This window comes from Entelurus aequoreus, linkage group LG13, assembly GCF_033978785.1.
Source record: "Entelurus aequoreus isolate RoL-2023_Sb linkage group LG13, RoL_Eaeq_v1.1, whole genome shotgun sequence".
NCBI classification, from domain to species: Eukaryota; Metazoa; Chordata; class Actinopteri; order Syngnathiformes; family Syngnathidae; genus Entelurus; species Entelurus aequoreus.
The window spans coordinates 44,587,978-44,607,059 of record NC_084743.1 but is presented as its reverse complement, the minus strand read 5'-3'; the positions used below and the strand labels follow the sequence as shown (position 1 = coordinate 44,607,059).

Below are 19,082 nucleotides of genomic sequence, written 5' to 3'. Positions count from 1 at the left end.
GCTTTATTGATTGCTTGCACACAGCCAATCCAACACAAAACAAACTAGTCCCCGCTCGCACTCACAATACCGCTCCCTCTCTTCTCTCGCCCACACACTCACTGACGTCACTCACCTCACATGCTGTAACCTAGCGTATGTGTGTGCCACACACATACGCTACTCTCATAACATTTTCTTTCCAATTCATTAATTAGGCAACTAATTTGAAACTGGTGTGGGTGGCTCTATATATACTAGTCCACTGCAGCCACATGCAGAAATCAACAAGGAATCGAAAATTATTAAATCTGTGACAAAAATAATTCCTGCTCTGTCTAACGATACCGTTTGATCAGCTGCTCGTCATCAAACAAAGATGAACGTTCGCGCACGTCTCTCGCCTCAGTGCCATCCCCTGCTGGCAACTCCTAACCACTTAAGACACCTCTGAAGGTCTCTTAAATATCGTGGAGAGTAGGAGTGATTCTTAGACTTAAGAACGTTGATAAAAAGCTTTTATTCTTAAGTTTGAGAGTAGGACTAAATTTCGCAAATTTTAAGGACTTAAGTGTAAAATGGCACTCTAAGAAGCTTGATAAGTACGGCCCCAGAACCCCTGGTTTAGGGTATCAAAACCTTGTCTATTGCTAGGTTGCAAATGACGTCACATCCGTTTTTCTTCTTCGCAGCTTAATTCACATGATGGTCAACTAGCTTGAGCATAGCATTAAAACAAATGAGAGTGAGTGTATAGTTTAAGCAAAAAATGCTGTATATCTGGGGCCGAACTTATCAAGCTTCTTAGAATTACTCCTAAGAAGTCTGCTAAGAGTTGACTTAAGAGTAAATAAATTCTTCGCTGAAAGCTGCACTTAAAAGTTAGTTATCAAGCGTCTTACTCACACTTTCAGCGAAGTGTAGGACTGAATCTTAAGTGTCACACTCAGAGCTGAATTACGACATTACTATGTGCTGTAAACGGAATTTTAGGTGACGTCATTTCTGTGTCCATAGAAATGACCAATCACGGAAGGGAATCCATTGTCTAAGAATAAAGAAATATCTTGGATATATTTAAGTGGACAATGGGAGTGTATATTTTGACAATAAACTACAAAATAATACAAAACAAACTAGTCCCCGCCGGCACTCACGCTACCGCTCCCTCTCTTCTATCGCCCACACACTCACTGACGTCACTCACCTCACGGCCACACACATACGCTACTGTCATAACATTTTATTTCCAATTCATTAATTAGGCAACTAATTTGAAACTGGTGTGGGTGGCTCTATATATACTAGCCCACTGCAGACACATGCAGAAATCAACAAGGAATCGAAAAGTATTAAATCTGTGACAAAAATAATATCCGCTCTGTCTAAACGATACCGTTTGATCAGCTGCTCGTCATCAAAAAAAACCAAAACATTGTTCCCTTCCCTGAACGTTTCGCGCACATCTCTCTCGCCTCAGTGCCATCCCCTGCTGGCAACTCCTAACCACTTAAGACACCTCTGAAGGTCTCTTAAATATCGTGGAGAGTAGGAGTGATTCTTAGACTTAAGAACGTTGATAAAAAGCTTTTATTCTTAAGTTTGAGAGTAGGACTAAATTTCGCAAATTCTCAGGACTTAAGTGTAAAATGGCACTCTAAGAAGCTTGATAAGTACGGCCCCTGTTCTGTTCTTGGGTGTTCTATTCGTTTAAATAGAGAGATAGGAGATAGCTTTTATAGAGTCTCCAAAGAAGTGGTTTGTAAAGTTAATAATGTAAGGTAAAAAACCAAAGTGCGTAGGAGGAAATCGCTCTTAAAAATAGTAAGTAATAGTATTAATAAACTAGATGAATAAATCTCTTGTTGGCTCAACAGCATACTGAGTCTTAATATTGCTAGCAAACATTACTGAACAACAGGGACATTTATAACAAACTAATGAGACAAAATATGAACTTCACACCATAAACACAACTACAGACATGAATTATAGATTATAGACTACTATTCGTAGCAGGAAATCAACTGCAAACAAACGTATCCTTTTTCGATCACAGCAGCACGGCACTCGTCAATCAAATACTGAGCGATGCATCAATAAGTCTAACTTTGTCTTTTACGGATTAATGTTTAATTTGTGGAACCCTCAGATGTAGACATGATGTGCCTCCAATCTTTTCTTCTCTGAATCCATGTGTGTCAAATGAAGTAAGGTCGTAGCGAGCAGAAACATGTTGAATGGATTAAATCCTTAAAAAAAGGTTTTTCTTAAGAGTCTCTCAATGCACTCCATACCATTTTAAATCTTTTTTTCATGATCGCTTGCCTCTGAACCTTTCAAACTATGCTGAAATCTGCAGTGATGTGGGTAAATAAACAGTGGTCTAATGGGACTCTAGACCATCGCCTGAAACCCGAAAGTGATTCAGGTCACATAATTGCAACCCAGCAATTATTCAAGTTTTTTTGTGTTGATCTACGTACGTCTCTGTCCTTGTGCGTATTATTTGGTTGCGGATTCAAAATACGCCATTGGTTACTACTGAGAAATAATATACTCCACAGTGTTGTGTATACATCTGGTTGGGCACAAAGATTAATGTCTACAGTACATATCGTTATTATTGCTTTTTTGAGTGACAATGATTTTCTTCACCTTTTTATTTGTGATCGAATTACATGTGTTTTGTCATTATAGACTGACTACAGATGAAGATAACTCACCTTCTTGTATCTTAACCTTGTCTAAGTGATGCAGGAGCTGAGCACGGGTTTCTTGATCTTTAGCCAAGGTAAAGACATAGGCCATCAGTGCTGTTGTGTAAGTGTTGTCAAGGTTATTTACGGACTCTTTGAGGCAAATAAGGCCCCTGGAAACAACGGGATCCTACAAAAATATAAAATGCAAAGAAAAAACATTGATTAGGTTAACAATGACAGTGTAGCAATGTATTAACTAAAATGTTTCATGTCTACATACTGCAGTGTTTCCCATAAACTGCCAAGATACCTGTGGTGGTGGGGGCGTGGCTATGGGCGTGGTCACCATGACATCATCGCGTAATTTGCATAATTTACAATGATATGATTTTCTCGCACATATGGTTATATTGGAGACTTTACTGTAGATGCAAGCCGGTATAATCCGATACTTGATTTTTTTTCCTGATATCAGATTGATATCCAATATCAATATTGGACTGATGTCCAATATTAAAATCGGATCAGGCCTCCCCAATTCTTGTTATTGTGGTATATACAGAGTGCAATGGCAATAGTCCATCCGATCGCAGGTAGAAAATTAGAGTCCAGATGTTACGTTCCCTTCACTTGTTAATTAATCTGGTATCATGAACCCAGGCTCGTCCGGACGTGTCATTATTTTCTGCAAATGAAGTAATTTTAGTACCTATAGTGCACTAATTTACCAGATTAAACAAAACTACCGGTAGTGTTTTATTTCTAAATATTATTTTACGATGAAATCCCTTAAAAACATATACTGAAAAATAATTAATATTTGGTTTAAGTATGCATTGTTCGAATGTGCAATGTACAGTAACTATGAATTTGTAACAAAACACATACAGATTCCATTATTTTCTTTTTGCCGTTAACCTTGTATGTCCATTGTGAATTATGTTGTACATTATGCTGTTGCATAAGTGTGTGTTTTATGGGATAAATTATTTTCGAATAAAATGTAAAGTAATTGTAAATGTTGTAAGAATTACGTGTTTGAGCACTCACATCTGCAGAGACATTCATCTCCAAAAAGGCAGCAGTTATGTAAGCACTGAGAGTCACTTCATCCGAAACACCACCCTGTAGAGGAAACATCCGTTTTAGTCTCAGCCAACCTCCAGACGTCCCATTGAATTACACCAGATTACCTTCATTCTGTTATTAAACAGTCCCCCCGACTGTTGGAAACAACCACTGTCATTTTGTCTTTCCCTCAACCATTCCTCGGATTCTTTGACAGTGTTAGGGTCAATGTAAACAAACGACTTTGCTTTGGCAAAGACTCTCATTACGAAAGCAGTCAACCTAAGAAACACATGGGGAAACAACAGAGAACATATGAACTTCAATAGACATCAAAATGTGTTATGGGGAAACGCTATTTTTCCACCGAGGTCCACATTATGAAAAATCCAATCAGATTTTTAATTTACTTAAAAAGGCAAAAAATATTCTATCCTAGATATGCTAAGAAATGTAATAAAAAACAGCCTGGATTTCATCCTGGTTGTATAGGTGACAAAGTCTATCATTATTAGAGGTGTCCCAATAGACCTTTTCACTACGGACAAAATACTGATATTGGAGCATTCGATAATATATCAGCACAAATCATATTACTTAGTTGTATTATTTTGTAATGTAGAATGTTAGAAATTGTTTGATCAAGTGAAAGTCAAAACAGGGAACAATGGTAAATACAGTATGTAAAACGCTATCCTAAAGGTATAAAGGCACATAGATGTATTATTTTGTAGTGTGGAACGTTAGTTAAGGTTTTATCAAGTGAAATTACTTTTTAAAAAATGGGAGGTATAAAAACACTAAAGTAAACTTAGGATAGATGTATGCTTTTGAAGTGGAGTGTTCATTTGTCTATAGGCGACACCTCGTGGTCACAATAATTAATTAAAGTAATGCCAGCGCAAGAAGTTCAATGATTCAGAGACGTTTGTTACTGTATACCAGGGGTCCCCAATCTACAGCCCAAAATCAGGCCCGCGGGAAGTCCCAGTATTAAAAAAAAAAAAAAAAATGGTATTATTATTTTTCTTATCTACTTTGTATCGCTTGCTACTCACGGTGTCTCCTAGCCGCTCAGGCAAATCATATTGTCTAAAAATGCATTTTCTCTCTCTCTCTATATATATATTATATATCCATCCATCCATTTTCTACCGCTTATTCCCTTCGGGGTCGCGGGGGGCGCTGGAGCCTATCTCAGTTACAATCGGGCAGAAGGCGGGGTACACCCTGGACAAGTCGCCACCTCTTCGCAGTATATATATATATATATATGTATATATATATATATATATATATATTATATATCCATATATATATATATATATATATATATTATATATCCATCCATCCATCCATTTTCTACCACTTATTCCCTTCGGGGTCGCGGGGGGCGCTGGAGCCTATCTCAGCTACAATCAGGCGGAAGGCGGGGTACACCCTGGACAAGTCGCCACCTCTTCGCAGTATATATATATATATATATATATATATATATATATATATATATATATATATATATATATATATATGTATATATATATATATATATATATATATATATATATATATATATATATATATATATATATATATGTATATATATATATATATATATATGGGGCAAAAAAGTATTTAGTCAGCCACCCATTGATTGTCAATGGGTGGCTGACTAAATACTTTTTTGCCCCACTGTATATATATAGATAGATAGATATATAATATATCTATCTATCTATATATATACAGTGGGGCAAAAAAGTATTTAGTCAGCCACCCATTGACAATCAATGGGTGGCTGACTAAATACTTTTTTGCCCCAATGTATATACATATATATATATATATATATGTATATATACATACAGCCCGGCCCCCGGCCAAATTGTTTTAACCCAATGCGGCCCCCGAGTCAAAAAGTTTGGGGACCCCTGCTGTATACTTTCTAATACTCTTCTGCCGTAGAGAATTTGTAATCTGTAAGTAATATGCCACTATAATTTTTTGATACTTGTTTATATTGACCAATGTGGTGTTTTAGACTGCGGTATTGATCAATTAAGGATACTTAATATGTAAAGACATGCACCAGGGAATAGGTTGATTGGCAACACTAAATTGGCCCTAGTGTGTGAATGTGAGTGTGAATGTGGTCTGTCTATCAGTGTTGGCCCTGTGATGAGGTGGCAACTTGTACAGGGTGCACCCCGCCTTCCGCCCGAATCCAGCTGAGATAGGCTCCAGCACCCCCCACTACCCCGAAAGGGACAAGCGGTAAAAAATGGATGGATGGATGGATGTCTAGCTTGTGTGCTTAGCTGTTGTCTACAGAAGCTGCTACCTCTTAGAAGCCTACAGCCTACCATGTTCATTTTTTTGCAAATAACTTCACTAAAATACAAGAAAAGACCAACCATGTGTGCTAATTGAAGGACATTTAGCTGTTGACAGTCTGTCCATTTTATTGGAAAATTTACTTTAGATGAAAGCCGATATCATCGGATATTTTTTTTGCTGATATTGGATCAATATCTGATCGAGACTTCCCTAATTGTTCTTATTATTATGGTATACAGAGTGCAATAGCAATAGTTCATCCAAATGAGAGTAGAAAATTATCATGAACCAAGGCTAGTCCGGAAGTTTTACTTTATGCTGCAAATATAATAGTTTTACTACCTGTAATATACTAACTTGTCAGATTCTACAAAAAAAGCGTAGTTTTTCTAAATCTTATTTTATTTTAAACTCCCTTTGTGTAGGCCTTAAATGAAAATGTGTACTGAAACATAATTCATATTTGGTGTAAGTGCATTGTAACATAAAGAACACATATAGATTCAAATCATTTTCTCACCAAGTGTGTTCCACTCCGGTTCCAAAAGTGCTGTATCCACCACTGCCATGCTTGTAGTTAAGTTGCCTCTGGTAGCCTGTTCAATAACAACAACATGCTTGATCTGCATCAATTTCAAGTTTGACAGCACGATTAGATCAATATGCACAAAAGACACGTGTGAATAGTGACAAAAAAGTCAGATTAGATGTAAATTAATTTTACACACTAACTTGCAAAAAAAGAAAAATATTTGCATATCTATATGTATATTATTAGTTTTGAAAGATGATTTGTCAACTTGTTAATGTCAGCAAAGAACCATAGGTGTAAAAAAAGGTTGATAAAGGAGGTTCATCACAGTGACTCACCACTAGTCAGGAACTTAAGGGTCTTTTCCTTGATGGCTGGTGTCAGCTGTTGTGTTTGTTGAAGATACTGGAGGATGTAAACATTAGGAGCTAAGAGCGCCATGTTTTGCTCGCCGCATCCATACGGCATCCTCAACAGTCCTTTAAGATTCTTCATAGCCCGGCCCAAGATGTCACCTGCATACAGATATTAACTTGCTTTAATGTTGAGACTCCATCCATCCATCCATTTTCTACCGTTTGTCCCTTTCGGGGTGACAGGGGGGCGCTGGAGCCTATCTCAGCTGCATTCGGGCGGTAGGCGGGGTACACCCTGGATAAGTCGCCACCTCATCATTGTGTGAATAGTAGTAGTATTCTAAATAATATTCATCTCTATTTTCCATCTGCCTTCTCCCACATTAGCAGTGATGGGCAAGCTACTTGGAAAATGTAGTAAGCTAAGCTTCTAGTTACTCCCCATTAAATGTAGCTAAGCTACAGGTGAAGCTGTATCCACAGAATTGTAGCAAGCTACACTACAAGCAAAAGTAGCTTGCTACATCAACACTACATTTATAAAAATATATCTCAACTTAACTTTCCAACAAATAAATAGGCAGAAAATAAATGCTCAATTTGATTGTTTATTGTAATAAACACGCTAAGCATGCTCTCTGTGTGGCTTTTCAACATCTTTTCTAACTTGCAAAGTTGCAGTACCATGTACAAAATGAGGCAGACAACACTGGAAACAAACTAAGTTAAAGGCAGTTAAACAATAATAGTCATATTAAATAAACACAAAAATATATACTCTCTATTGGAATGGGGACTTTTCAGCACAGAATAAATTACTGTTTCAACAGAAACCACAGTGGCAAAATGACAACCTGGCCAAAGGAAAAGTGCAACACATTTGTCTCAAAAAACAGACATTAACAAACTCTTTTACATGAACACAAGTCAATAAAAGTAAACATTTTTAGTGCCTGGATGGGAATCCTATGTAACTTTAATACCAGTGTTTATATCGTTTATAAAATGTTGAAAATAATGTAAAGTAAATACAAGTACCGGTAAATGCTCTATTCATGTACCCTGGAAGAAACTAGAGATGGGATTTATGGCTCTTTGAAGGGAGCGGATCTTGAGGCTTTCAAAAGAGCCGTTCAAAAGATTGGCTCTTTCCTATATTCATTTATTTTTTATGTAACTTGTTTTCATCAAGGAAAACAATCACTAATGGCAGTAATAAGATAAAAGTCTGGTCAATAAATCAAAATGTATACATTATACCAATATAAACACTATCAAAGAGAATTATTTTGAAATATTGATAATCTAATTTGGCTTTTGTTTTAATTGTAAACATTCCACAAGATGGTACCATTTCCCCATTCTTTGACAGTGACGTCACTAAGTACGCTATATCTCGCACGTCATCACCCCAGTAGATTGCGCAGAAGTGTATCAAAATACTACGTTTCCTTAGACTTTTGTTCATTTTGTTTTGTTTTCCAGTTGTTTATGGCCTGGGCCGATAACAAATTTTGCTCGATAATATATTGACCTACAAATTGCTGATAAAATATATTATTCACATTTTGTTTGAGACCAAAATTACCACTGATCTAATGACAATACATAATAATAATGGAAAATATACCCTTTCAAATGCAATTGTATTTGTATTGTATTTCTCATATATTTTAACGTTGTAATTGAAATGTAAAATTTTAAATATCAAGTTAAATAAAACAAACAAATACAAATAAAATATAATTTGTCTGTAAGAAAAATTTTGCACTTGAATAAAAATCACAACCAAAATCAATAAAATAGGTTCTCTCTGTTAAGGACGGGTGGGGGACCCTCAAATATACACAACTAAAACAGTGCACAAAATGGCTAAATAAAGTTATTGTGACCAAAATTATTAGTTATCATTATTATCGTGGTATTGTTGAATGTGCTCAAAAAGTATTTAAAAACAAACTAAAATCTTTTAACCAAGTCGTATTTTTTTAACAACTAAAACAAATAGACCTAATATACTTTCTTGGCAAAGTACACTTCAAATATTGTTCTGGCTTCATAAGAGCCATATTATTTTTATTTGTGTGTTTAAATATGTTTGTATTTTATTTTAAATTGTACAGGGTGATCAGTTGTTTCACTTCCGGTTTATTTGAGTCACAGAGTTCACTTCCTGTTGAACGCAGTTTGTGTCCGTCCGTTTTTACTAGACACTGTCAAGTTTATCGATCTCTTTGTGCAAAAACAGCACATCCTTTATGTTTAAAGTAATTAGTGTAGCTCAATTGTTAAGACAGCAAAGTGTTTCTACAAGTTTAGTTTAGGGAATGACCTTTCGTAATGGTGAAAGACGTTAATGTCTGTTGTTTACATGTTAGTATTTAAGCTAGCTAGCAAGCTAGCGGCAGTCATCCGTCCGTGTCAGAGTGAGGTTATGAATGACGCTTCTTTGGTCATTTTAAAGTTAATACGGTAATACCAACCGTCAGAGTTTTACAGCAGTTATCATTACTACCGTTTCTTCCCAGCCGCAGAAACCAATGCAAAAAAGTGGCCACTCTTGCAGACCGTCTCGCTTGCCGAACCCGCACATTAAAAACACAAACTTCTATACGAATGTAAGAGCCGCGTGAAACTGGGCAAAGACCCGCATGTGGCTCGGGAGCCGCGGGTTGGCCAGAGGTCTGCACTGTGTGATGCTAGCGGGTCAGCGGCATCGCTTCGCCGCACAAAGAGTCAAATCACAAGGTGATTCACCCCCGTCTTTTCATGCCGCTGGGGCACAAACTTGCGCAGTTGCTGACACCGATGTAAAGCGTGAATGCTCTTGAAGCATGCACATGGCGATTTATGCACGCTGGAAAACTTACCGACTTAATTTTCAGTTATTGTCGGTTAATTGACTTATTGAATATCGGCCCAGGCCTACTGCTAATATCTCTTTCTAATTCCAAATATAGGGCGCTAATTGGGAATTGGTTCAGGTGTCTATTAAAGGTTTACTGAAATGAATTTTTTTTTATTTAAACGGGGATAGCAGATCCATTCTATGTGTCATACTTGATCATTTCGCGATATTGCCATATTTTTGCTGAAAGGATTTAGTATAGAACATCGACGATAAAGTTCGCAACTTTTGGTCGCTGATAAAAAAAAGCCTTGCCTGTACCGGAAGTAGCGTGACGTCACAGGTTGAAAGGCTCCTCACATTTCCCCATTGTTTACACCAGCAGCGAGAGCGATTCGGACCGAGAAAGCGACGATAACCCCATTAATTTGAGCGAAGATGAAAGATTTGTGGATGAAGAACGTGAGAGTGAAGGATTAGAGTGCAGTGCAGGACGTATCTTTTTTCGCTCTGACCGTAACTTAGGTACAAGGGTTCATTGGATTCCACACTCTCTCTTTTTTCTATTGTGGATCACGGATTTGTATTTTAAACCACCGCGGATACTATATCCTCTTGAAAATGAGTCGAGAACGCGAAATGGACATTCACAGTGACTTTTATCTCCACGACAATACATCGGTGAAGCACTTTAGCTACGGAGCTAACGTGATAGCATCGGGCTTAACTGCAGATAGAAACAAAATAAATAAGCCCCTGACTGGAAGGATAGACAGGAAATCAACAATACTATTAAACCATGGACCTGTAACTACACGGTTAATGCTTTCCAACTTTGCGAAGAAGCTTAACAATGCTGTTGCTAACGACACCATTGAAGCTAACTTAGCTACGGAGCTAACATGATAACATCGGGCTTAACTGCAGATAAAAACAAAATAAATAAACCCCTGACTGGAAGGATAGACAGAAAATCAACAATACTATTAAACCATGGACCTGTAACTACACAGTTAATGCTTTCCAGCCTGGCGAAGAAGCTTAACAATGCTGTTGCTAACAACGCCATTGAGCAACGGGACCTCACAGAGCTATGCTAAAAACATTAGCTATCCACCTACGCCAGCCAACCCTCATCTGCTCATCAACACCCGTGCTCACCTGCGTTCCAGCGATCGACAGAGCGACGAAGGACTTCACCCGATCACCGATGCGGTCGGCGGCTAGCGTCGGATAGCGCGTCTGCTATCCAAGTCAAAGTCCTCCTGGTTGTGTTGCTGTAGTCCGCCACTAATACACCGATCCCACCTAATAACTTTCTTCTTTGCAGTCTTCATTGTTCATGAAAACAGAGCTTTTTGTATTGGATTCAATGGAGTCCGAATACTTCCGTTTCAACGATTGACGTCACGCGCATACGTCATCATACATAAACGTTTTCAACCGGAAGTTTAGCGGGAAATTTAAAATTGCACTTTATAAGTTAACCCGGCCGTGTTGGCATGTGTTGCAATGTTAAGATTTCATCATTGATATATAAACTATCAGACTGCGTGGTTGGTAGTAGTTGGTTTCAGTAGGCCTTTAAACTACTCCCCTAAGTTAACTGCCTGTTTGAATGCATGTGCATTATAGCGTTCACATGAATAGAGCTTTCTGAGACGTGGGTGATGTCATGACTCCTTCAATAAATAAAGATGACTTTGATTCTGGGAGGTGAGTGAGGGCAATTTGCATAAAGAACAGCTCTCAAACAAACAAATTACAACTCCGAATCGGTTCTCATCGTTCACTTGAAGAGCCGTTCAAAAGACTTGACTCATTTAGTGTTGTAACGATACCAATATTTTGGTACCGGTACTAAAATTATTTCGGTACTTTTCTTAATAAAGGGGACCACAAAAAATGTGCATTATTGGCTTTATTTTAACAAAAAATCTTAGGGTACATTAAACATATGTTTCTTATTGCAGTTAAGTCCTTAAATAAAATATTGAACATACCAGACAACTTGTCTTTTAGTAGTAAGTAAACAAACAAAGGCTCCTAAGTAGTCTGCTGACGTATGCAGTAACATATTGTGTCATTTATCATTCTATTATTTTGTCAACATTATTAAGGACAAGTGGTAGAAAATTATTAATCTACTTGTTCATTTACTGTTAATATCTGCTTACTTTCTCTTTTAACATGTTCTATCTACACTTCTGTTAAAATGTAATAATCATTTATTCTTCTGTTGTTTGATACTTTACATTAGTTTTGGATGATACCACACATTTGGGTATCAATCTGATACCAAGTAGTTACAGGATCATACATTGGTCATATTCAAAGTCCTCATGTGTCCAGGGACATATTTACTGAGTTTGTAAACACAATATACATTTAAAAAAAACAAAAGAAGATGTTGTGATACCAAAAAATAGACGTAATCATAGTAGTATCAACTAGATGCGTGCCTGTACTTGATATCATTACAGTGGATGTTACATTTTGATGCCAGTGAGCTACGGTGTGCAGTGAAGCATGTTTAGCTATTCTTTGTCCTGCGGGGATGATACTTGTAAGAAACTTATTTTATTTGTCACCATGGAGGCAAGGATTAGTGATTTAGAAGTAGCTACAACACTGCAGACGACGGATGGACTTTAGCCGCTAGCTATCTAGCCATGTCTTAAAGCACCTCTTCCTGAGGCCGTTTCAGTGTTATAACTTCACCTTGATCGTTAGTTTTTAGGCCAAAATGCGTCCGTTCTCCCTTTTCTGTCTACACACATTGTCTGCTTGTAAGTGCGCCGTGATTGTGTGCCTCCGAACATGCTCCTCTGCTCGTAAACCAGCAATGTCACGATGTGACTTTGGCGCGGGCGCGGGGGGGGGGTGCAGGACCGGTACGTTTCAGAGACATGAAAATGATTCATTAATATCGCGGTACTATACTAATACCGGTACCCTGGACTCATTCATGAACGTCACATCTCACGAAGAAACAGTTATTTAAACAAGTCCCTTCATGTGGTTTCTCCCTCTGCCACGGGCAATGTGTTCTGACTTTGCTTCTTGATTTTAAAGTGTCATGACACCATGCTATTCGTAAATGTAGTTCAAGGGGCTTTTCGCAACATTTACACAGATGTCTAGAGTGCGCTAACTTTCCAATGATATATCCCGCCCTCTTATTGCCTCTAGGACGTAATGACATAACTACGTACATACATAACACGTGCACGTGCTTTAGCTTTGGAGTGTTGTTAGCTAATGATATCCATTTGGATAGTTAGCCTTAGCTATTAATGAATATACATTCTATTATAACAACAACATGACTGCAAATTGTTTGTTGCTTCTATTGGACTACTTTTGTATGTGTGCACGCGTGCCATGCGCGTACTGTACGTGTTGACGAGACCCGGTGAGCAACCGCCGGAAACATCAATCATTTTATTCGTGCCAGTAAAATGTTTTACTACACAAACTTAGTAATTGTGAAAAATATACAGTTTTAAAACCAATATGTGCTGTTAAACCGCTAACGCTAACATAAGCTAGCCAATGTTGTTATTGTTATATTGTTTGCTTTGAAAAATGTAATTCTAAGTTGCAAACAGCCCCTCTAAGCTATGTAGCGTTGATACTTGTAGCGCGCTACGGCCCATCATTCCACATTTGTCATCCGATTCAAATGGTTTCACTCTCAAAATGTTCAGCTTATTCATGACAGTCATGCTACCATTTTCTGTTTTCCAAAAATGCCCACATTTTCAGAAATTCCACATTTTCCAGGACATTTTTTTCCCATTGGAAAGGAATGGACAATTCTTCAAATGTCCACATTTTGTTAACCGATTCAAACCATAGCACGCTAACTTTAGTTGACTAGCTTTTTAGCTAAATCTACATGTATACGCCTCAGGGTCAAATATTTTGATACTTCACACTATCAACTTTTAGCATGTTGGTATGTTAGCTTTTTTGGTCATTTTGCAGGTATACACCAAGTAGGATTAAACGGTTTTGAGGAAAAAAACGCATTGCGATTTGTCTCTCAAAAATTGCGATTTCTATATTTTATACATATAAATGCGTAAAACTGCGAAAATAACGAGTTAAAGAAGACATGTTACTTTTAGACTGTCAACAAACATTCTTGTCTCAAGGTGCCACACATTAGAATAAGCAAACATTTATTTTATAAATATTTGGCTTTATGCAGACAGACTCAGAGCTTTTGTCTACATCATGCTCATAAACTAAAGAACTAACCCATGAAAACGGGCGAACATTTGTGTTACAAGCCTCCCCATCGCTGGTTGGCGTAGGGAATAGCGCAGTAAACCCAGCAAGATCCGCCAAAAACATCTGCTGTTTGACACACTGGCATTAGCTCGTAGCTGGTCAGACATAACTTTATTTTTCCAAACTTGTAACAAAATAAAATGAGTGAGAAGGACAGTGCTGAGAAGAAGTGGACAATACTGATTAAATTAAAGAAATAAAGAATTGAAAAACATGATCAGTACGAGCAGTACGAGCATCACGCTTTACAATTTCACCGTTCTGAAGAAGAACGAGTCACCCAAGGACATTGAAAAATTTGAACGGCAGACATTTATCCATGAAAATAAGGTGAAGCTGCTGATAGTGTGTTTGACGGAGAAGCAACTCACATGAAGTATTGTACATTATTATTACATTACTTCATAAAACTACTGTTGTTGTTTGTAGTACATTCTATTGTATAGTTGTTAATACAATATTGTTACCCAGAAGTTTATTTTTCATATTAAAAAGCATGTTACAAGTTAAAATTGTGTTTGTGGGGCCCCACAATAGAATAACTGAATTTTGCTTCATTTCAATGGGGAATGTTCATTTCAGATACAAGTATTTTGGGTTACAAGCTCCATCAGAGAACCAGTTTAAACTCATAAACTGCATTTGAATGAAAGGGAATGTACGGAAATAGATGGCAAGTTGAAGGAATTAACTGTCCATTTTCAAAATTGCATGTTAGTAAGGTCATACAGCGAATACCCTTATGCTTATTCAACATTCATGTTTTATGATGTTAAATTACCTGATTGAGGTACTATTTCACAAATCAACGGAAGTGAAATAATCCAAAAAATGATGCTAATGAATTTAAAAGGATACTCAAACAACAAATGTAAAATGTGTTGGTTTACCTAAGACAGACACTAAGCCACGGGCTGATCCTTCAATCACATTGGTGGGGAGTTGTATCTCTGCTTCCTCCTTCAGAGTTTCTCCTGTTGTATAGACAGACACAAAATTCAGTTCAGAGGTAAACTTCAGATCGCAGAAGTAAATCAGATTATGTTCATTAAACAGATCTAATCAAGGGTATTTAAAAAAACTAAATTACTCAAACATTTTCAGCTCAAGACCCAAAGTGAATACAGTGAAATCAGTTCTTTGGAAAAGTTTTGGTTTACATGATGAAATAGCTTAACATTTGACACTCTCATTAATGTACTCTGACAATCAACCCAGACCTTTTTTGGTTGTGACCCAAATTTTGGGAATGGAAAACTAACTGAAATATTGGCTTTGCTTTTTGTAGGACTAAAAGCTGAAAAATGCTCTTGCGTCAAATAGCTTGCACAACTTTTTACCTGTCCAGCTATTCAGGAAAATCATATTGTTGATGTAGATGCCCATATTTGCTGCACAGATTTACTTTACAAAAGAGAAGTGTGGGATACTTCTCGTTGCCTTATTTGTATTTGACTTTATTAAATGGATTTATATTAATATTTGGAGCAGCCGGACCGGAGCAGGAGGGGATAGAAAGAGAAAAAAAGGAAGACAGAGGGGAAAATTGTAGGCATAAGACTAAGAGACAACAACAACCAAATCAACAGAACAGCATCAGCAAATACGATATGTACAAATATACAAATATGATACGAAAAGTGATAGCAAAGAAGCAGTTAGTGAAGTAAATATTAACACAGAAATGACAATGAACATTATTGCACTACAAATGAAGTAATACAAATACCAATAGAAATAGCACGATTGATAATGAATAATGACTATAATTACCTCTATTCTCAACAATACAATTGCTTCAAAAGCAACAATAAATACATGTAATGATAACTTCAATGACAAAAGAAAGCAGATAAATGGAGGGGAAGAAAGAGAAGTGAACTGTATTAACCTTGTAGATTGTTATAGTAACAAGAGGTTAAGCTTTGTCAGTGTGCTGTGTTTTACCCAGTTTCCCTTAAGGGAACAACGTTAATATATGTTTGATATACAGTATGTGTATATGTATGCTTGTACAGTGTGTGGATGTAAGTACCGTGAGTGTGAATGTGGACCTTTAAGTGCACCTCCAAAAAAAATCTAGCTTCGTGTCAGCGGCAAAAGTAGACTGCAAACCTCTGATTGATCTTTTTTTTAGTACACCATTTTCTGGTTTTCCTTATTGTAAGTCTTCTGCCTCGGCTCGTTCGGGGGTCTCAAGGCCCACCTGTGGCGTACGTCCTACGGTTTCGAAGTAATATGGAAAGTAAAAGGTGACTGCTGTTTCAAAACAATTAGTTGCAGCTCCAACAAAAATGTGGATGTCGCTTCAGTCACAATTGTTTACGACATATGTCAAACTCAAGGCATATGAAATAATGTGCTTCAATAAAGCACTTCATCTTAGTTACTAAACGTAGAATAAAATAGAATAGAAAGTACTTTATTGATCCCTGGGGGATATTCAGCACCACAGTTCGCTCACAATAGACAATAATAATAATAAATAATATAATATATATGATATATTATATATATAATATATGAATAATATAATTATACATATATTCTACCTTTAAGTGCAGTCAAGAAGGAACATATGCATTATACAGTCTGATGGCTGTCGGTATGTGTCATTCCGTGTTGCATTTTGGGAGTCTGAGCCTTCCACTGAACGTCCTCATTCTCTCCGCCAGGTCCGAGTGTAGTGGGTGGGAGGTGTTGTCCATAATGGCTAGGAGCTTTGCTAGACTTCTCTTCTCTGACACCACCACCAGAGAGTCTAGCTCCACTCCCATCATGTTACTGGCCTTCTTTACCAGCTTGTCCAGTCTGTTTACGTGTTAGTTTTTTCAATTTTGACATAAAAACTACATGTACTACATATGATTGCATGTCTTTTAAACTTTAATCTGATCACGCAAAAACATATATTCAAATTCTTTTTTTAAAAATAAATACTTAAATATCTGCTTGTCACCCTAACTTATGATTTCAAAGCACATTTTATAATCAAATGCACAGGCAATTGTGTAACAAATAGGAGTGTACCGATTGTTACCATGTACCACACATAATAAATGTACGTACTATGATTCCTGCTGATATCGTAGCAGATTGATATTGGGATCAGCCAACACTCAAAGCTCTAAAATCGGTATCATACCGGAAGCGAAATACACTACCGTTCAAAAGTTTGGGGTCACATTGAAATGTCCTTATTTTTGAAGGAAAAGCACTGTACTTTTCAATGAAGATAACTTTAAACTAGTCTTAACTTTAAAGAAATACACTCTATACATTGCTAATGTGGTAAATGACTATTCTAGCTGCAAATGTCTGGTTTTTGGTGCAATATCTACATAGGTGTATAGAGGCCCATTTCCAGAAACTATCACTCCAGTGTTCTAATGGTACAATGTGTTTGCTCATTGGCTCAGAAGGCTAACTGATGATCAGAAAACCCTTGTGCAATCATGTTCACACATCTGAAAACAGTTTAGCTCGTTACAGAAGCTTAATTAAACGCTCAAAATGGCCAGAAAAAGAGAACTTTCATCTGAAACTCGACAGTCTATTCTTGTTCTTAGAAAAGAAGTCTATTCCACAAAATTGTTTGGGTGACCCCAAACTTTTGAACGGTAGTGTATTTGTATCGGGACATCCCTAGTAAAAATATCATTAAGCGATTATACATTAAACCCATCCATCCATCGTTTTCTTCTGCTTATCGGATGTCGGGTCGCGGGGGCAGCAACCTAAGCAGAGAAGCCCAGACTTCCCTTTCCCTAGCCACTTCTTCCAGCTACTAACGGGGGATCCAAAAGCTGTCCTAGGCCAGCTGGAAGACAGTCTCCCCAACGTGTCCTGGGTCTTCCCTGTGGCCTCTTACCGGTCCTGACCAGATGCCCGAACCACCTCATCTTGCTTCTCTCGATGTGGAGTAGCAGTGGCTTTACTCTGATCTCCTCCCAAATGACAGAGCTTTTCACCCGATCTCTAAGGGTGAGCCCCACCACCCGACAGAGGAAACTAATTTCGGGCTCTTATACACATGATCTTGTCCTTTTTGTCAGACCCCAAAGCTCATGGCCATAGGTGAGGATATAAACGTAGATCGACAGGTAAATTGAGAGCTTTGGGTTGTAATGGAAAGGAGAATCCAAAGCACGACGGACCGCTACATGGTCTGCATCACTGCAGACGCTGCACTGATCTGCCTCTCAATCTCACTATCCACTCTTCCCTCACTCGTGAACAAGACTCTGAGGTACTTAAACTCCTCCACTTAGGCACTCCACCCTTTTCCGAGCGAGAACCATGGACTCTGAGGCGCTGATTTTCATCGCAGTCGCTTCACACTCAGCTGCGAACCGATCAATTGAGAGCTTAAGATCTTGGATTATACATTAAAATTAATATATTATTTATCCACTGAGGGCAGCCATAATTGCAGTGGAGCCCTCCATTTAAAACAAGTTTGACACCCCTGGTTTACAACTATGACACACAGGAAGCTGAAAGCTAGTCAAAAATGGTTGTGGTTCTTCAGTCAGGAAAACACTGCCTTCTCGCTTTTTAGAAGAGAATTGCAAGTCAAACGTCAGCTTTTGTGGAAAACTGGACAAATCAATACACCATCAGAGGGGACACAGGCTACATGACGTGAGAACATATTTCAATCTTAAGAGACTTACCTTTAGGGCACATCAACCAGTTGTAGGTCTTTGTCATCTCAGATCCCTCAGCCTCAGAAGGAATAACATAGCAGCCAATTTAAGTTACCAATATTTTATGATCTTATACTTTTTTGGAAAAACCTTTTTATAAAAAAAAAGATACTGACCTTCACAATGAGCGTTCGTGTGACGACATCGACACGTCCTCTTTCGGGCACGCTCACAATCTCATTGTCACAAGAAGCATGGGATGGTACAGCCTCAGCGGTCACAGTCACATTGACAACCCCTGATGAGGAAAAA

At 37.7% G+C, this 19,082-nt stretch overlaps 1 protein-coding gene across 1 annotated transcript in view; it reads right to left on the bottom strand.

The window, feature by feature from the left end:
• LOC133663433 (alpha-2-macroglobulin-like) overlaps positions 1–19,082 on the bottom strand; it is a 113,580-nt gene that overhangs the window by 9,920 nt on the left and 84,578 nt on the right. Inside the window, exons 22-29 of the mRNA XM_062067890.1 lie at positions 18,947–19,068; positions 18,798–18,849; positions 15,012–15,095; positions 6,957–7,133; positions 6,607–6,682; positions 3,875–4,031; positions 3,732–3,806; positions 2,706–2,868 (exon numbers count right to left, since the gene is read on the bottom strand). Of these exons, the coding sequence (XP_061923874.1) occupies positions 2,706–2,868; positions 3,732–3,806; positions 3,875–4,031; positions 6,607–6,682; positions 6,957–7,133; positions 15,012–15,095; positions 18,798–18,849; positions 18,947–19,068 (906 nt within the window). The remainder of the gene's footprint in view (positions 1–2,705; positions 2,869–3,731; positions 3,807–3,874; positions 4,032–6,606; positions 6,683–6,956; positions 7,134–15,011; positions 15,096–18,797; positions 18,850–18,946; positions 19,069–19,082) is intronic.